The sequence below is a fragment of the Vigna angularis genome, chromosome 7 (assembly GCF_016808095.1).
Source record: "Vigna angularis cultivar LongXiaoDou No.4 chromosome 7, ASM1680809v1, whole genome shotgun sequence".
NCBI classification, from domain to species: domain Eukaryota; kingdom Viridiplantae; phylum Streptophyta; class Magnoliopsida; order Fabales; family Fabaceae; genus Vigna; species Vigna angularis.
In genome coordinates this window covers 32,969,887-32,987,733 of record NC_068976.1, presented here as the reverse complement: position 1 = coordinate 32,987,733, position 17,847 = coordinate 32,969,887, and the positions used below count along the sequence as shown (strand labels likewise).

The window sequence follows — 17,847 nt, the reverse complement described above, 5'->3', positions numbered from 1 at the left end:
TTACAACTTGGCATATAATTTGAACAAAATTCAATGGCTTCTTCTGCAATGTACCGCTCTATGATTGAAGCTTCTGGTCGATATTGATTCTTGACATATCCCTTTAAGATCTTCATGTATCTCTAAACAGGGTACATCCACCTTAAGAATACCGTGCCACATATTCAAATTTCTCTGACTAGATGAACAATCAAATGAACCATGATATGAAAAAAAGATGGTGGAAAATACATTCCAATTCGCACAATAGTCTGATTCCTTCATTTTCTAAATCATCTAAAACTCGAGGCTCAACAACTTTCTTGCAAATGGAATTAAAAGACAAACTCAGACCTGTCAGAATACCTTTAATAGAAGCAGGTAATATGCCTCAAATAACAACTGGTAACAATTGTTGCATCAATACATGACAATCGTGAGACTTTAAACCAACTAACTTTAACTCTTGCATAGAAACAAGGTTACTAATATTTGAAGAATAACCTTGCCGAACCTTCACACTTCTTAAACACTTACAAAAAATTTGTTTTTCTTTTTTAGAAAGAGTTTGACATGCTGGGGGCAGATATGTGCGTCTTCCAATTGATTGTGGATGTAACTCAGAACGAATTTCCATGTCAGCCAAATCTTGTTGTGCTTTTATTCCGTCTCTAGTCTTCCCTTTTACGTTTAATAAAGTTCCGATGACACTACCATAAACATTTTTTTCAACGTGCATCACATTTATAAATTTCGTACATCAAGTTTACACTAATATGAAAGATTAAAAAATATTAATCGTTTCTTCCAAATGTTTTTCTCAATGGTCTTCTTTTGATGTCTTCCGAAGACAATGTTAATGTTTTTGACTTCGTTGTACACTTCTTCACCATTGCGGGGTTTGGACACAACATCATCCTCAACCTTTCCATTAAATGCTTCTTTCAATCTACGGTAAGAGTGATTACGAGAAATGAATTTTCGATGTCTTGTATATACTATTTTTGGACCATACTTCAATTGAAAGTAACTAGTGTTTTCTTCATAAATGGGACATGCAAAATGACCTTTAACAATGTAACCGCTCAAGTTTCCATATGCTAGGAAATCATTTATAGTGCAAAACAACATTACATGAAAACAAAAAGTTTCTTGAACATCTAAATCGAAGACATCAACCCCTTCTTCCCACAACATTTTCAAATCATCGATTAAAGGTTTCAAATAAACATCAATGTCATTTCCAGGTTGTCTAGGACCCGATATCATCATAAACAACATCACATATTTTCTCTCCAAGCACAACAAAGGAGAAAAATTGTATATCATCAACATAATTGGCCATGAACTGTGTTTGCTACTTAAGTTCCCACAAGGATTCATACCATCAGTTGCAAGTTCAAGTCTTAGGTTTCTTGGATCTGCACCAAATTATGGAAATGTTTCATCGATCTTCTTCCATTGTGGTGAATCAGCTAGGTGTCGAAGAAAATTATCGTTCCTTCTGCCAACATGCCATTTAAGGTTCTTTGCATCTTCTTTAACAAAAAACATACGTTTCAACCTAGGTATTATAGGCAAATACCACATCACCTTAGTAGATGCACCATCATTACCTTTATCACTAGTGTTTCTGTCAATTTTCTTTTTAAACCGTGATCAACCACATGATGGACAATACTTTAGTGAAGCAAACTTCTTTATGTATAAAACACAATCATTAGGACAATCATGTATCTTTTGATATTCCAGACCCATTAGACATAAAATTTTCTTTGCCTCGTAAATACGAATAAATAGAGTATTATTTTCTAGAAACATCTCCTTCAACAACTCCAACAACTCTGTGAAATTTTTTTCGTTCCATCAATTCCTTGCTTTTAAATTAAACAACTTCAAACTTGCAGATAGACGTGTAAAGTTGGAGTATCTTTTTTAAGAGAATCATACAAATTAGCTCTTCCAAAATTTTCTTCACCAACATCACGTATCATGTCCTCTAAATGATCACTCAACCATTGTTCCACATAATCCGTTCCTCGTGACGTCGTAGGATGGTCTAGTACTTCTACATGCCAAGTCCAAACGGTATAAGTTTTCATTATACCGAACATGAATAGATGGTCACGTATATTGCCTAAGTCTTGGAGTATTTGATTAAGACAACAAACACAAGGACAAAAATATATCCTGTTCACAAACTTTGCGTTTTGTTCAACATATTGCAAGAACTCCGAAACACCCTTTTCATATTCTTCACTAATGAGACGTTCACTCGGTTCGATCTATACTATGTTCGTAACAAACTTCATCTATCTCAATTTTTTAACTCTCACAAGGTTAGGCCCTACCCATTCAGAAAAAATATTTTTAATAATTTGCTAAGACACATACAAAGAAGTCTAACATGATAAATTTGATAAGATTTTGACATAATTTTGCATTGGTCTCCGTAATACAGGAAATGAAAGTGGTCAGGGATGACCAAATCAAATATGCATCCCGAGAACAACACAAATAATATCAACCAAAATTTTATCAATCTTATCCATAAACTCCAACGTACATGTTATAGCAAATTATGAAAAATAATTTTCCAAACTGTCCGATCAGACAATTCGAAATTTAATACAAACGATTAAAAGATTAATCGTTTGTGTTAAATCTCAAACGCGAACTAAGTTTCACTCAATGATTTCATACTTATAATATATTAAAAATTAAATAAAAAGTTTACCTAACATGTCAATCATAATAACACAAGAAACTTTATCAAATAATTCAAAATCACATATCAAATAATCATATCTCCCAAAACTAAAATCCATATATGTTGTAACTAACAACCCAATCACATGCATACCCAAAACTCAATCACATGCATACATAAAAGCTAACAACAATAAAACTAACATTCTTAACGGGTTAAAAATTTAGTAGAGGGAAATGAAAGAGTGGAAAGATTTTTGGAGGCTGCACCACCATTCAAAAATGCGCACAATATGGTCCTAAAATCGGTGCCCAAGAACGCACTAAGAACTACACTAAAACACAGCGAAAACGCATTTTAATCGGTTCAAATGGAAGATAATTCATCAAAGAGTAATGTAATGAGAGTAAAAATGATTTTAAACGGTGCAAATGGGAGAAAATCATACCTCAATAGCAATGGCGGAGGAGAGAATTCGCGAGGAAGACGATGAACAGTGAATGCATGTAACTGCTGCTCGCGTTCGCGAGTTGGTAATAGCAGTGATTTAGACGTCGGTTCCCCTCCCAGCCGACGTCTAAATCGTATTACATGTCGGGCCCCTTCCCTAGTCGTCTAAGGGCTCTACAAATTTAATTTTGGCATTGTAATTGAGACATTTACAGAGCCATTTGGCGTCTGGGGTGGGGGGAGTAGACGTCTAAATCCTATTTTGACATCAAGGTGGGGTTCGGACGTCTAAGGATAATGAAACAGTTCCTTTTGGACTACTTTCTACAGATCATTTGGCGTCCGGGGTGGGTGTGGCTGATGTTTAAAGCCTATTTAGACATCGATTGGAGGGGGGAAGGTTTGGACATCTAATCCCATGCAGGAAAGTGACTTTTGAGTTACTTCGCATACCATTTGGCGTCTAACGTACTCGACATGTAAAGTCTATTTAGACGTCCCCCCACCCAACCCCTGGATGTCTAAATTTAATAAAGTTTTGTATTTTTTTTTACTTTCTCGCATATTTTTGGCATGTAATGAGAGGGATCAACGTTTATATGTATTTAGGTGTTGAGATCTCCAAAATTCACACTTAAATAACTTTTTTAATTACAAAACTGCCACCCATCATTAGTTGGATTTTCCACTGTTGATGGTTATACTCTATTTCTACATTATATTGCGCAAACCAACATATGCATTATTGTGTGTATCATACCATTCATATAATATACCTTATAATTTCTATATGTGATCCTTCGTAATCACAACAATTGTCTTTCTTTTTTAAATAATTTTCTTCAATTATCACTTTTAAAATTTAAGGATTAAACTCTTTATCCTTTGTATCCTTGCTTTTATTATAATATAAAATAAAAAAGTCTTATAAATATTTCATTAAAATTAACAAAATTTATTACATTTATTTATTTATTTCTTTGAAAGAATTTTAGAGTATACACAATAAATCAGTATGATGTAATTTTCCAACATCTTTGATAAAATGTCAAGTTGTTTTTTCATGGACTTTCATCTTATTCCTATTGACCACATGTGATTACTTTACTATTGATTTCTCTCTCCATTCAATTAGATATTCACCTAACTTCACTCTCACCATAATTCTCTTGATCTTGCTTCTTCGTTCTCCTCATCCAAGTTATATCATTTCCTTGTTACTACAATAAAAATTGAAATCAGTAACAAAATAATTCATCGTCTTTCTTTGTACCTTCCTTTCCAAGTTTCATATTTGTTTTATTTTTACCTCAAAAATTAAAATAGTAACGAAATAATTTATACGTGATTTCTAAAGAATCCCTATGGTTTAATTTCTTTTTATTTTTCGATTCCCTATATTTTAATTTCTGGTACGCGCGTTCAATAATTTGTCTCTTAAATTTGACAAGTGAGACTCTAAAAACATTTCTGGAAGAATTCGATGTTTATATAAAAAAAGAATTGTAAGACAAATTTCGCCAAAAGATAAAATTGGATAGGAATAGGTTTATACTCACGGGTGACATTGTTGTTTAAGTTATTTTCTTTAATTAAGAAAGTTATCTAAATTTTCTATTTTTAATATTTTAATATTTATACATTTTTACTAACTTTATTTTGGTATTGTTACTATGGGCCTAAATCCGGCCGATCGGGTACGATGGTAGGTTGGCTTGAAAGGACCGAGCGGTAAACATGGAGAAAAGAGTTTCGTAGCCGCTCGATCCCGACAACAGTTGAACAGAGTTAAAGTGCAATTAATATTACAATGACTATTGATGAGTAGTTAAAGTTTGCATTAATGATCATTAATAGGTAAATTAATTGGTCAGATTCTTATAAACTCTATACATAGAAGAATTCCGAGGCATACCCTTCCCGACCATGGCACGCCCGCTCGGTCATCTAGCAGACGACTATTTTAAAGTAGTCCGCATCTATGGTTGCCTTCACCACGCTAACCTTACAGAGCAGCTCTTTTATTGAACGACTGGTATAGAAGGAAGAAGTGTAAAGTTTGACCTCGTGGGGAGCTCAGTCATAGTCAGCGACAGTGGGCCATGCTTTGCACCTTCCATCCCACTCACGGTGAAGTCAACGTTGATGCCCACCTCGTCATCTTCGTTGTCCTCAAGGATTCGAGAGGAGTTTTCACTGCCTGGTGAGCCAGCTTGATCATCAGCGGGAGGATTTCTCTCGCCGGAACCCAACGTAGAAGAAAAGGATGCATCAACGTCGTCAGCATACCCCTGAACTTCCTTCCTGGCGAACCCAGAAGCACTTGGAGAAGACATGGTTTACCTGGAAGAATAGGGTTTGGAGCTTTCGAAAGGGGATAGGCAGAAAGGACGTTCGGGAGTCAAAGAGCTTGAGGGCAAAAGTGAAAATAAGAGATGATCCTACCACTATTTATAGATGGTGAATGTTGTTCATCGAAGCCATCTAGGACGTCCAAAGGGAAAAGATCTGACGGTTGAAACATCATGACGTTACATTTTCTACCCTTTTCCGCCCTTTTTTACAGCCATGACTGTTCGACTTCTGTCTTTTTTCGTCTTTTTGCATATCCTAAGGGGACGTGACGTTTGCTGAATCATCATGACCTTGGAAGTTTAGGAAAAATCTTTCGCCGATCGGTGGAACTTTGTAAACCCTATGCAATATCTAAGATTTTGCTAGGGCTTAGGGGGCCTATGTTACTATAGGCCTAAATCCGGTTGATCGGGTAGATGGCCGGTTGGCTCGAAAGGACCAAGCGGTAGACGTGGAGAAAAGAGCTTTGCAGCCGCTCGGTCCCGACAATAGTTGAACAGAGTTAAAGTGCAATTAATATTACAACAGCTACTGGTGAGTGGTTAAGGTTTGTATTAATGATCATTAAGAGGTAAATTAATTGGTCAGATTCCTATAAACTCTATAAATAAAGCTTTAATTTCGAGGTAAACTCACTTTTGGCTCATAATTGAATTATTAAGATCTCTAGAGAAAAATTCTGACTTGAGTGTCAGAGTATCTTCTGCAGACCATTTCCCAACCGATCGATTACCAGAACAAGAAGAAGAACGCATGTTCGGCGAAAACATGAGCAACACACAACGGTGTCTCATCCCATTTTAGCATAAAGAGGTATATTTATATATTATTGATTTTATTCATTTATATAAGAGATTCATTAACTTGTTGGTTAAACATTGCTGTAGGAGTTTAGGAAATAATGTTTTTTTTTCTTTCTAAAATTTATAAGCACATTAAATTGACTTTTAGAATATTCATTTATTAAGTGCCTTAGTTTCGTGATCCAACTAGAGTAAATTGATTTTTTTTTGTGACTTTTAGTGTTTTAATTCCATTATATAGAAGAAGAATAAGATCTTTTAAAATAATATGGTCGACATGAAGCTCTAGATGAAGTAACAGGTTTTGACTTCCACGGATGGAGGAGTTGACAATGGACCAAGTAAAACTCACAGCTTATATTATCCTTTTTAAAGCAAACTCCAACAAGACCACACATAGCATAACATTTATCGGTCGCTTATTTCAATTAATTATGTGTGAATAAATGTTATGAATGCAACCCTCGTCAATTTTAGGTATTATATATAGTGGATTTCAATATAAAATTATTTTAACCATACCAGTTTCTTCAATTTTGTTAGTTTCTTTATAGTTTAACTTTTTTTTTTCATGAGGACCTTTTTAACATTTTCTTTTTAAGATTTATTTTGTTTATCTCTCTCTAATTTGTCTTTAAGACATTTTACCGGGGAAGTATTCGTGCATTTATAATAATAAATTTAATTTTGTCTTAATATCTATTTTGGTTTTTATTTTTGTCGGTTTTGTTTAAATTAATTTTTGATTTTTTTAGGCGTTTAAAGTTGTTCCAATTTTTGTAATTTTTATTTAATTTGGTCATTTTCTCTAACGGTGTCTAAATCGTTAACAACACAGTTTCTGTAAGACTCGAGAATAAATATAGTAAATAGGGAATTTGAATGTTGTAACATCCCAAAAATACAGTAAAACCATATAATAGAATTAATTACATTAAATGATAAACCAGTTCAATTTTACATCAAACAAGCGAACGCTCTAGGCCGAACGGCCTTACATAGAGTTTCAAAAGAGTGAACAGTACAAGAGTTAAGCGAAACATGACCGGACGACTTACAAAGCTAAATTACCGAACGACCAAATAACAAAAGAGAAAGAAAGTGACCAAACGGTCAATTCATACAAAAATTCTAACTACATCCGAACGTCCTACTGTTCGGACTTCACTTCTACATCTACTAGGTTCGCGTCCTCCAAAACTTCTTCTTCCAGCGCCTCTTCAAGTAGCGCGCTTCCATCTGCTCACATCCACACGGATGATCATTGCAAGGACAAGACGGACGTACAGATACAGGACAACACGATGAAAACACAGGGTAAGCTTATTTGATTTAATTTAAGTAATAACATGCATTTCTCACATTCAAATATAACAAATACATTTCAATATAAGATTCAATCAAACCCTGATACTAGACTGACTGTCCGGACTATATGAATCTGTGTAGCTACAGACGTTCTTGCACCCGGGTGATGTAGTTCAAAGTCGTAGTCCTTCAAGAACTCAAGCCACCTCCTCTGCCTCATGTTCAACTCCTTCTGATCAAAGAGGTACTTGAGGCTCTTGTGATCACTGAAGACTTGGAACGTAGATCCGTACAGGTAATGCCTCCAAATCTTCAGTGCGAATACAACCACTGCCAACTCCAGTCATGCGTTGGGTAATTTCTCTCGTGAATCTTTAGTTGTCGAGAAGCGTACGCGACCGCTCTCTTCTCTTGCATAAGCACGCATCCCAGACCTTGATGAGAAGCGTCGCAATAAACTTCGAACGGTTTGGCTGTGTTTGGGATAACCAAGACTGGGGCGCTCGTCAACTTCCTCTTCAATTCCTGGAAGTTCGCTTCACACCGATCGGTCCATGCGAACGGTTGATCTTTCCTAGTCAGCTGAGTTAGCGGGGCTACTATCTTAGAAAATCCTTCAATAAAACGCCTATAGTAGCCTGCAAGTCCCACGAAGCTGCGAACCTCAGTGACCGAACGCCCCCATTCCAATACCGCTCGTTCCTTGGCCGGATCCACTGAGATACCTGCAGCCGACACCACGTGCCCTAAGAATTGAACTTCTTTCATCCAGAACTCACATTTGGATAACTTGGCGTACAACTCCTTCTCCCTCAATACGCCAAGTACAGTTCTCAAGTGCTCCTCATGTTCGTCCTGGGTCTTAGAGTAAATGAGGATATCGTCGATGAAGACGACCACAAACTTGTCCAGGTACGGTCTGAATATGCGATTCATGTAGTCCATGAAGATTGCTGGTGCGTTCGTCACACCAAACGGCATCACTACATACTCGTAGTGTCCGTAACGAGATCTGAAAGCAGTCTTCTGGATGTCTTCCTCCTTAACTCTGATTTGATGATATCCAGATCGCAAGTCAATCTTCGAGAACACTGAGGCCCCATGCAGTTGATCCAACAAATCATCTATCCTTGGCAGTGGGTACTTATTTTTGATGGTCAGCTTGTTTAATTGTCTGTAATCAATGCAAAGCCGAGAGCTGCCATCTTTCTTTTTCACCAAGAGAACAGGCGCTCCCCAGGGTGATACGCTTGGCCTGATGAACTGCTTGTCCATCAAATCTTCAATCTGCTTCTTGAGCTCAGCTAACTCCGCGGGCGACATACGATAGGGCGCAACAGAAATGGGTGCCGCCGTTGACACCAAGTCGATTGTGAACTCAACCTCGCGAGTAGGAGGTAGTCCAGGTATTTCTTCCGGAAAGACATCCGGGAACTCATCCTCAACCGATCGTCCTCCATTGATCTTGTTACTAGACGATCGTTCAAAATTCACTTCTCCAACCTCCTTGTCTTCGTGAGTCATTATCAGAAAAGAGCCGGCGCCTTCCATGATGTCCTCCTTTAGTTGACCGAGCGTCACAGATAACACTTCTTCATCTTCCCAGGAAAAACCAACTCCTTAGCACCACAGTCTATGAGAATGCGATTGATAGTCAGCCAATCCATTCCTAAGATCACCTCTAACTCCTTAAGAGGTAAACATATGAGATTCATCTTATACCTACTCCCTTCTACCTCAATAGGACATCTAACACAGACTGTAGACGTCCTAACCTCACCAGCCGCTGGGGTTGACACCACCAAGTCAAACTGCATCTCGCTCTCAGCTAACCCCAGTTTCTCAACTCACGCCTTCGAGATGAAGGAGTGTGTCGCCCCCGAATCATATAACACACAACAGGGTATTCCATATACTAAGCAGGTGCTGGTGATGAGTGTACCTGAGCTTGCTGCCTCCGCCCCTGTTATGGCATATACACGTCCAACCGCTTGAGCTCTACCTCCACCTCTCGGTTGATTCCTTCCAGCGTTCGGTGGTCTCATCACCGCTTGTCCTCCCATGTTGCACTCATTCTCCAGATGTCCGTTCCTCCTACAACAAGTGCAGTATTTTCCTCCCACTAGCTGAGGACATGACGAACAGTAATGTGGTGCCCCACACTGAAAACAAGTCACATTCCCCTGCTGCCCAGACTGCCCGACAGCAACCAATGCTTGCGATCCACTATGATTTGATGATTGTGCTGGATGAACGTAAGGTGTCCTTCTCGGATTCGCATTGTTTCTAGACAAGATCGGCCCTCTAGCCACTTGTTGTTTCTTCTGTTGTTCTACCTCAACTACGTTCCTCTCCAACACCTTCGCTCTTTCAACCATGGCAGGAAATGACCGAATACATAGGCTGGATATCAACACTTCAGATCACTCCTCAGCCCATTCTCAAACTTCCTACACTGCCATTCTCCACTAGTAGCCATCGTATTGAAACGAACGAGATGTTTGAACTTATTTGTGTATTCAGAGACGGACATTCCACCTTGCACCAGTTGAAGAAATTCCACTTCCTTGGCGAAACGCACACTATCTGGGAAGTACTCCTCATAAAACTTGCTCCTGAATACTTCCCAAGTGATGGGATTTTGGGCGTCCGTTAATATCATTTTCATACTTTCCCACCAGTGGCTAGCCTCTCCGGTCAGTAAGTACTCCGTGAATGCCAGTCGGTTGTCGTCTGGACACCTCTTGGCGTTGTAGATCCGCTCCATATCCGTCAACCACTGGTCCGCCTCATCAGGAAGGCACTTCCCATTAAACTTGGCTGGGTGGTGTTGGAGGAAATTCTCTAAGTTCCACTCAACCTGGTGAGTAGCATTGGAAGAGGACGCTCCGGGTGTGCCCCTGGTGGTCGCGATAATCTCCATTAGTTGCCTCTGGGTTGTTTCCGAGTTGGCACGAGCGGCTTCCAAACTCTGTAAGGCAGCTGCGTTCTGCTGCATCAGGACAACGTTCTGCTGCTGTTGCCTTTCTATCACTGATTCCAACAACCTGGTGTTGTCGGACACATCACGTTCGGTGGGTTGTGGTGGAGGAGGAGGTCTCGGTGCCATTTGTTCCCTGAGAAGCAGAGAAAATGATCGTTAGTTATGTTCAAAGAGTTTAAAATAACTCATCAAACACACATTAAGCACACATCAGAACATAGTGCACTCATAACCTACAGTGTCCTTAAAAGAACAAAACTGCTCTGATACCACTAATGTAACATCCTAAAAATACAGTAAAACCATATAATAGAATTAATTACATTAAATGATAAACCAGTTCAGTTTTACATCAAACAAGCGAAGGCTCTAGGCCGAACGGCCTTACATAGAGTTTCAAAAGAGTGAACAGTACAAGAGTTAAGCGAAACATGACCGAACGGCTTACAAAGCTAAATTACCGAACGGCCAAATAACAAAAGAGAAAGAAAGTGACCGAACGGTCAATTCATACAAAAATTCTAACTACATCCGAACGTCCTACTGTTCGGACTTCACTTCTACATCTACTAGGTTCGCGTCCTCCAAAACTTCTTCTTTCAGCGCCTCTTCAAGTAGCGCGCTTCCATCTGCTCACATCCACACGGATGATCATTGGAAGGACAAGACGGACGTACAGATACAGGACAACACGATGAAAACACAGGGTAAGCTTATTTGATTTAATTCAAGTAATAACATGCATTTCTCACATTCAAATATAACAAATACATTTCAATATAAGATTCAATCAAACCCTGATACTAGACTGACTGTCCGGACTATATGAATCTGTGTAGCTACAAACGTTCTTGCACCCGGGTGATGTAGTAACTGGGATACACTCAACAGCTGCCACCCGAGGTTAGCCCTATCCAAAGTACCCCTAAGGACTAGGACCTCCTGCCGTTCCCACACATGTCCTACCCTCCTTTACGTGAGGACGAGTACTCACGGAACATCAGGATGAACTGCCAGCATTAGCGTAACCACAGTCATACTTTACAAATTCCAATATTCAATACATGAGTCGTTCCTCCTCGGAACGCTCGTTCAAAATCCACAACCAGTTAAACATCTCATATACTATTCATCCTTTATAATCTTTCACTATATTTTCATTTTCATCTTCAGTTCCAAGGGCATAAAATACCGAACGTTCATCCCTCTTCATAACGAGGACGAACGTGAGGAACGAGTCCGATAAATCTCCCGTTCCAGAATAGAATAAAACCGACTACCATAACACACCATAGATGACGAACGTCATTTGCCACTTGAATCAGTTGAATGAACTGACTCTCGTAAGTTCAGATCAATACTCAATGAATAATTTCAGTACAGAGGTTCTAGGCCAGATCCAATGGATATAGACACCTCAAGACGATTAGAGAACCATACTTAGAATAACTCAATTTCAGAAACCTAATGCCAGTCAATGACCGAACACGGTAAAAAGAATTTTACTGAATTTGGACGAACGCTATTTCAACAAATTTGATAATTAAAGACGAGTACGAACGTTTGGTAGAAGATCGAGCGCCACTCATCCCGAACGCTTTGGGTCGAGACCCATCACTGATTTAAACTCGTGATAGAAATAAATATAATACGAGATGGTGAAGATAGGGTGTAAGAATGACTAAGTATCCAGATATATGTTTACAAGATTCTCAATTCCTCACATAACACTCAGGACATCTACGCTTGGCCGAACGCTCAACGTAACACCATTACAATAGGTCGTTCGTCCTCAACTAGAATTCTTCCTAAATGAAGGAATTCAATTTCAAAGAAGTTTATTGTTAACACCGAACGGTCAAGGACTGTTCAATGACGAACGTACATTATCATAGAGAGATTTATATTCAGAATTCATTTACATTTAACTCATTTCTCAGCATATAGTTTCATATTTTCATATACTCATATCATAGTACATTTTCATATTTCTCATACATCAACTCATAATCATTATCATATACCAAAAATCAAATATCACAAAGTCATGCTTCATACAACTCACAGAACGTCCATACAACACAATACAAACAATACGAATTAAATTGAATAAGCTTCCCTTACCTCTTAAAGTGAACGAACGTACTAAAACACTCTTCGTCTGACTGAGTTCCCTTCTACCCTTACGTTCCACTCTTCTTTAAACTAATTTCAAGCATCCAATAAACCAACAGAGACTCAGACAGGATAACAGCATGCAACCGAAGCTGGGTTTGCATGTATCAGAAAAACGGACGGATAGGCATAAGGAAACTTACCAGTTTCAGAACTCAGATCTGTTCGGTTCAAAGTGAAGTTTGAGACGCCGGGAATGCTTCCACGGTGCCTGAACGGTGATCGGAGTAGAGAAAGGTAAGTTACAATAGAGAGAAGGAAGGGTTTTCTAGAGAGAAGAAGGAGGAAAATGAAATATCAGATTTTGGAAGGAGGGTGCATGCAGAGGAGAGTGGGCAGGGTTTTAAGAAAATCATTTTTGTCTGCCCCACGTCCAAACGGACGTGTGCTCTCCTGTAGACACCTATCCTCCACTACTGATTTTCAAATCTTCCATTCTTGACACCTGGCGTTAGTGCATCAGAGTTTGAGTGCGTTTTTAATGCATCTGAGCAGGGTTTTAGGGTGCATTTAATGAGATTAAACAGGTGGGTTTTCCGGGGTCTGACAAATGTTATAGTTGAAAATTGGTGGGAAATTTAGGTATTTCTTAGAATTATAATTGCTATGTTAATTATTTCATGATATTATTATTAAAGTACAACACATGATTGGTATGTTGGTAATTTGGTGATTTATGTGTGTGTGATTTATCAATGTGATATGTTGACTTCTTAATAGAAGGGTGGTTTAGGATTGAATGAGAGTGAGTTTAATTTTGAGGAGAACCAGAGTTAAGGGAAACCTTTGTTTTATTTGTATTTTGCTTAGGGGGAAATGATCTTTTACCTTTAATTAATTGGCGTGAAAATTAAATAAGGGGTATAGGAAGTAAAATAGTTTAAATTAAATAAATTAAATCAAATAAATTAAAAGATGGAGAGTGGAAATTAAGATTTAAGGAGAATAAAGATTTAGATAGATTTGGTTTTTAAAATATATTATTATACGTACTAAGATATTAAAGATAGAAATGGGTTAATCTATAAATATTAAGATACAGAGAAGTTTATTTTTTCACAGCGAAAAAAAATCCACGATGAATAGGTGATACCCGCGGGTTGCGAGTAGTGCATATTTTAATATTGACTTATAAACGGATCGGGTGCAGATAATATACTATCCATACCTACAGATATCCGCTACCCACAAAAATTAAAAATAAAAATTTAATAATATTTTATTAGGTTAAATTTAATTAAAATTATAATTAATTTATATTTTATAAGGTTAAATTTAATTAAAATTAAATTTTAATTTATATTTAATTTAATGGTTTAAACCCTTTAGTTATATCTATTTATATGGGATTTTCCCACTTAGATCCTCGTCTTATAAGTTTTGCCAGTTTAGTCCTTTTTATTGAAAAATTGACTCAATTGGGCCCCTACCGTTAAATTGAGTTAACGGTGTTAAGTTTTCTATGACATGTCAGATTGACGTGGACAATTTTTTGAGACGTGGCTTGCACATACCTTATACGTAGCTTTTTATTAAATAACCCTTTTACATGGCATTTTATAAAAGAAACATTTTAAACCATTCTCCACCTGCATCATCGGACCCCACCACGACCTCATCCACGAAACCCATCTCTCCCACATCTTTTCCCCCACCGCCAAGATCCTCACCTTCTGCAACGACCTCCTTTGCCTCCGCAACAACACCGCCCTATGCATCCTCAACCCACCCACCCGTCAAATCAGACAGGTTGCCATCGCAAACATTTTGGCCTTCAACTACATTAGATTCGGGTTCAGCCCCCTCGCTGACGATTACAAGATCGTCTGAATCTCCATGTGCGTCGTCCCCTCGGATGACCAGATGGTCATTCTCGACAACGTTAGGGTAGACAATAATGACATCGGTTCCCCAACAACAATGGAGGTATAGTTCACCATAGACATGGTGAAATTAGATGAAAAACAATGAAAGAATGAAAGATAGAACCCTAGAATTTGAAGAAAGGAGCTTCCGCATCCAAAATCCTCCTCCAAGGGGTGAAGAAAGTGTGATTTCGCCTCTTTCTGTCCAAAGATACTAACCCTAAGTCGACTAAACCCTTATAAAGTTTATTAAGAATTAAAGAAAATAGGCCCAAGCCCAATTAAATAGCGCTCAGCGACACTTTTGTTGCTCAGCGGTAAATGCGACTCTTTAAGAAGACACTCAACTGCAGTTTTAGCCCTCAGTGGTGACTGCGGTGCTTCAGAACGTCGCTCAGCGGTAAAAGTTGCGCTGAGCGGTGAATGCGTCTTTTCTTTTGTGCACTTTTACTTCCTTTCCTGAGTCCGAGTCCAGCTCCTTACTACTTCAAATTCTTTCATCTAATTCATCTTAATTCGTGCCAAAACAAGGAAAACCAGGCATAAAACCTATCCAACTCTCTTATTTCCAAAACTTAAGCAAAAACATGATTCCAAGCTACTTTCTAAGTCATAAAGGTTGTTTTTAATATCAAAATTAAGTATAAAAATAACGGTTTTTCAACCGTTATCACAACCCCAAACTTAGAACTTTGCTTGTCCTCAAGCAAACAAAATGTAACTCAATCTTCCACCAATCCATACAATGGTTCACCACATTCAAAAACTCTTTCTTTCAAGACAAGTAATTACTCAAATTAGCTCATAAAAAAGAATTCAGTCAAGATGCACACATGATTTAATTCAATCAAACTCATTGTGGTGTTCACATAGCCACAAAGTATCCAACAAATGTTATTTTCATAAATGATCAATTAACTAAGCATAGGTGTAATCATGTGCTCATGGAATTATTCCTCACTAGATAAATTGTTTCACTCAATCCCAAGAGTGTATAGAGGTCACTCATTCACTCTACTATCACAATGTCACATGAATCAACTTTGTCTTTCATTTAACCACAATCAAATACACTCACAAGCAAGCATCATCACAAGGACTTTCTATGGCTTATAATGTGGCTGGGCTAAGAAGAAAATTGGTTTTTCTGGATCACAAAATCCTTGAGTTAAGAGAATCATCATTTAAACACAATCATTCTTATTTCTTCCCTACTTTCCTTTGCATTGAACTTTTCTTTTTCTTTCTTTTCTTCTCTTTTTATTTTGCTTTTCACGTGCTTAGCTCAATGCTTTTCATATTCCCTTTTTAGATCTCCCAACAACCCCAAACTTGAACATTTATCAATACCACAAGATATCTTCAACTCAACTCAAGGTAAAGATTTTCAAAAAGGGTTTTCTATCATGTTCAAGGCTAAAGGTTCAAAGGATAGAACACATTGTGCTCTCTTTTATTGGGCTAAAATCATGCATTTGGCTAATAAAGGGTTACCAACAAATGGCCTTGATCATATGACACATACAAGTAAGTGATTCAATCATAGAAACCTGGGCAAAGTCATTCATGCTTTCAATGTAATAACATTCAATCGCAAAAACTCTCGAGTTCAAAACCTCACACATAAGCTCATCCAATCATTCCATATACACATCCTGCTTAGCATCATAATCACAATCACAACATAATGCATATGTTCACATAGCTTGTGAACAAACACCTGTATATTAGCATATAGTGCACAATCCCAACATCAATCAATATCTAAGCATCATCAAGCAATACTCATCATGCATAAATCACAAGCAAACCATCATAGCAAATAAAGTTTCACACTGAGTACATCACAACCTATTCTAATAACAGAAGCAAATAAGTTCAAAAGTACAAAACAAAAGATAGAAAAAAAAATTTCTCTCTAGAGGTGATAGCATCCATCAGTAAATGCTATCTCAGCTCCTCATCAACCCATGCTGTCATCCAAATCTTCCTCCTCTCCTTCATCTTCTGCATCTTCAAATTCATCATCACCCTCCTTATCATTATCTATAGCCGGAGCTTCAGCTACTCCAGCTCCATTAGCCTGTGCTTGATCCTCTAGGCATGCCACCACATTGTTAAACTCATCCATGGTCCACCGATGTCCTGGGGGTGCATCATACATCCCAATGATCATCTCTGTTGTGGCCACCTGCCCTCTATGGATGGACTGCATCTTAGCATCTATAAGAGACATGTACATATCTCTCATCTGAAACGGCTATGCATCATGAGGCTGTGCAGGTTCCTGTGGTGGTCCTCTTCCTTTGCGAGGATGATGTGGTGGTACTGGCTGAGCTGCCTCATCAATCGCCTTCTTAGGCCTTTCAAACGGCGGTGTAGAAGTATTCACTCTAGCTAGCTCACATATGTGTGTGATCAGAGAAGGATGCCCCAAAGGTGCCTTGTTGTTCATAGTATTTGCACACACCTATATCTCATTGGCTATGACCTGGCCAATGTTAATGTTCATCCCTCTCATCACACAGTACAGAAGAAGAGCCTTGCTGACAGTAATATCAGAGACATGTGAACAAGGCTGGATGTTGGCATGAGAGAACGTCATTCAGTACTTTGCTAAAGAAGTCAGACCAGCTCTTCTGATATTCACAACAACACCATTCCTATTTCTTTGGAAGTGCCCTCCAGGCACACAAAGTACGCTCTCCACATCAACAAAATCTGCTTCTTCTTCCATACTCAAAGCAAACTAACATTGCTCACCAACCCATTTTGTATTTAAAAACTTGTTAATGGAATCAGGGTCATACCGAATGGTGTGTCCTCTAACATAGATCATATATTCCTCAGTGGAATGATCACCCAACCGCCTTGCATTGGTGTAAACCTCTTTCACTACTGCTATGTTAGGTGGTGTAGGATAAGTGGCTAGTCTCCCCCAATTTTTGTTCTCCAATTGCTCTCCAAACTGTGGAGCAAAATCAGGTTTCAATCCAGCGTTCCTTTCAATCAATAACCTTTTATATTGGACAATATTGATATGGCGCTCATTCTTGCGGGAAAGGAACTTGCTAGAATAGGAGCGTTCTGGTTCCTTATCCTTCCTCTTCGATCCTATAGTCTTGATTCTCTTGCCCAATGAGGAGGCCATCCATGCATCAAACACAATTCACAATACCACAAGACACATTGTTAAGCATTAGTAGACCACAAACAACT

General features: G+C 38.3%; 1 protein-coding gene across 1 annotated transcript; it reads right to left on the bottom strand.

Annotated features, from left to right (window-relative positions):
* Nucleotides 1-9,182: 9,182 nt before the first annotated feature.
* On the bottom strand, nucleotides 9,183-9,983 carry LOC128197893 (uncharacterized). The gene is made up of 2 exons (XM_052880741.1): nucleotides 9,548-9,983; nucleotides 9,183-9,433 (listed from the first exon to the last, which is right to left on the bottom strand). The coding sequence occupies exons 1-2, from the start codon at nucleotides 9,981-9,983 to the stop codon at nucleotides 9,183-9,185; spliced, it is 687 nt and encodes a 228-aa protein (XP_052736701.1).
* Between the last annotated feature and the right edge of the window lie 7,864 nt (nucleotides 9,984-17,847).

Excerpts from the sequence above, each read along its gene's own strand:
- LOC128197893 (XM_052880741.1), bottom strand. The coding sequence starts at position 9,983 with ATGGTTGAAAGAGCGAAGGTGTTGGAGAGGAACGTAGTTGAGGTAGAA. Across the intron at positions 9,434-9,547 it reads GGCGGAGGCAGCAAGCTCAG|CTGAGAGCGAGATGCAGTTT; the intron begins GTACACTCATCA and ends AACTGGGGTTAG.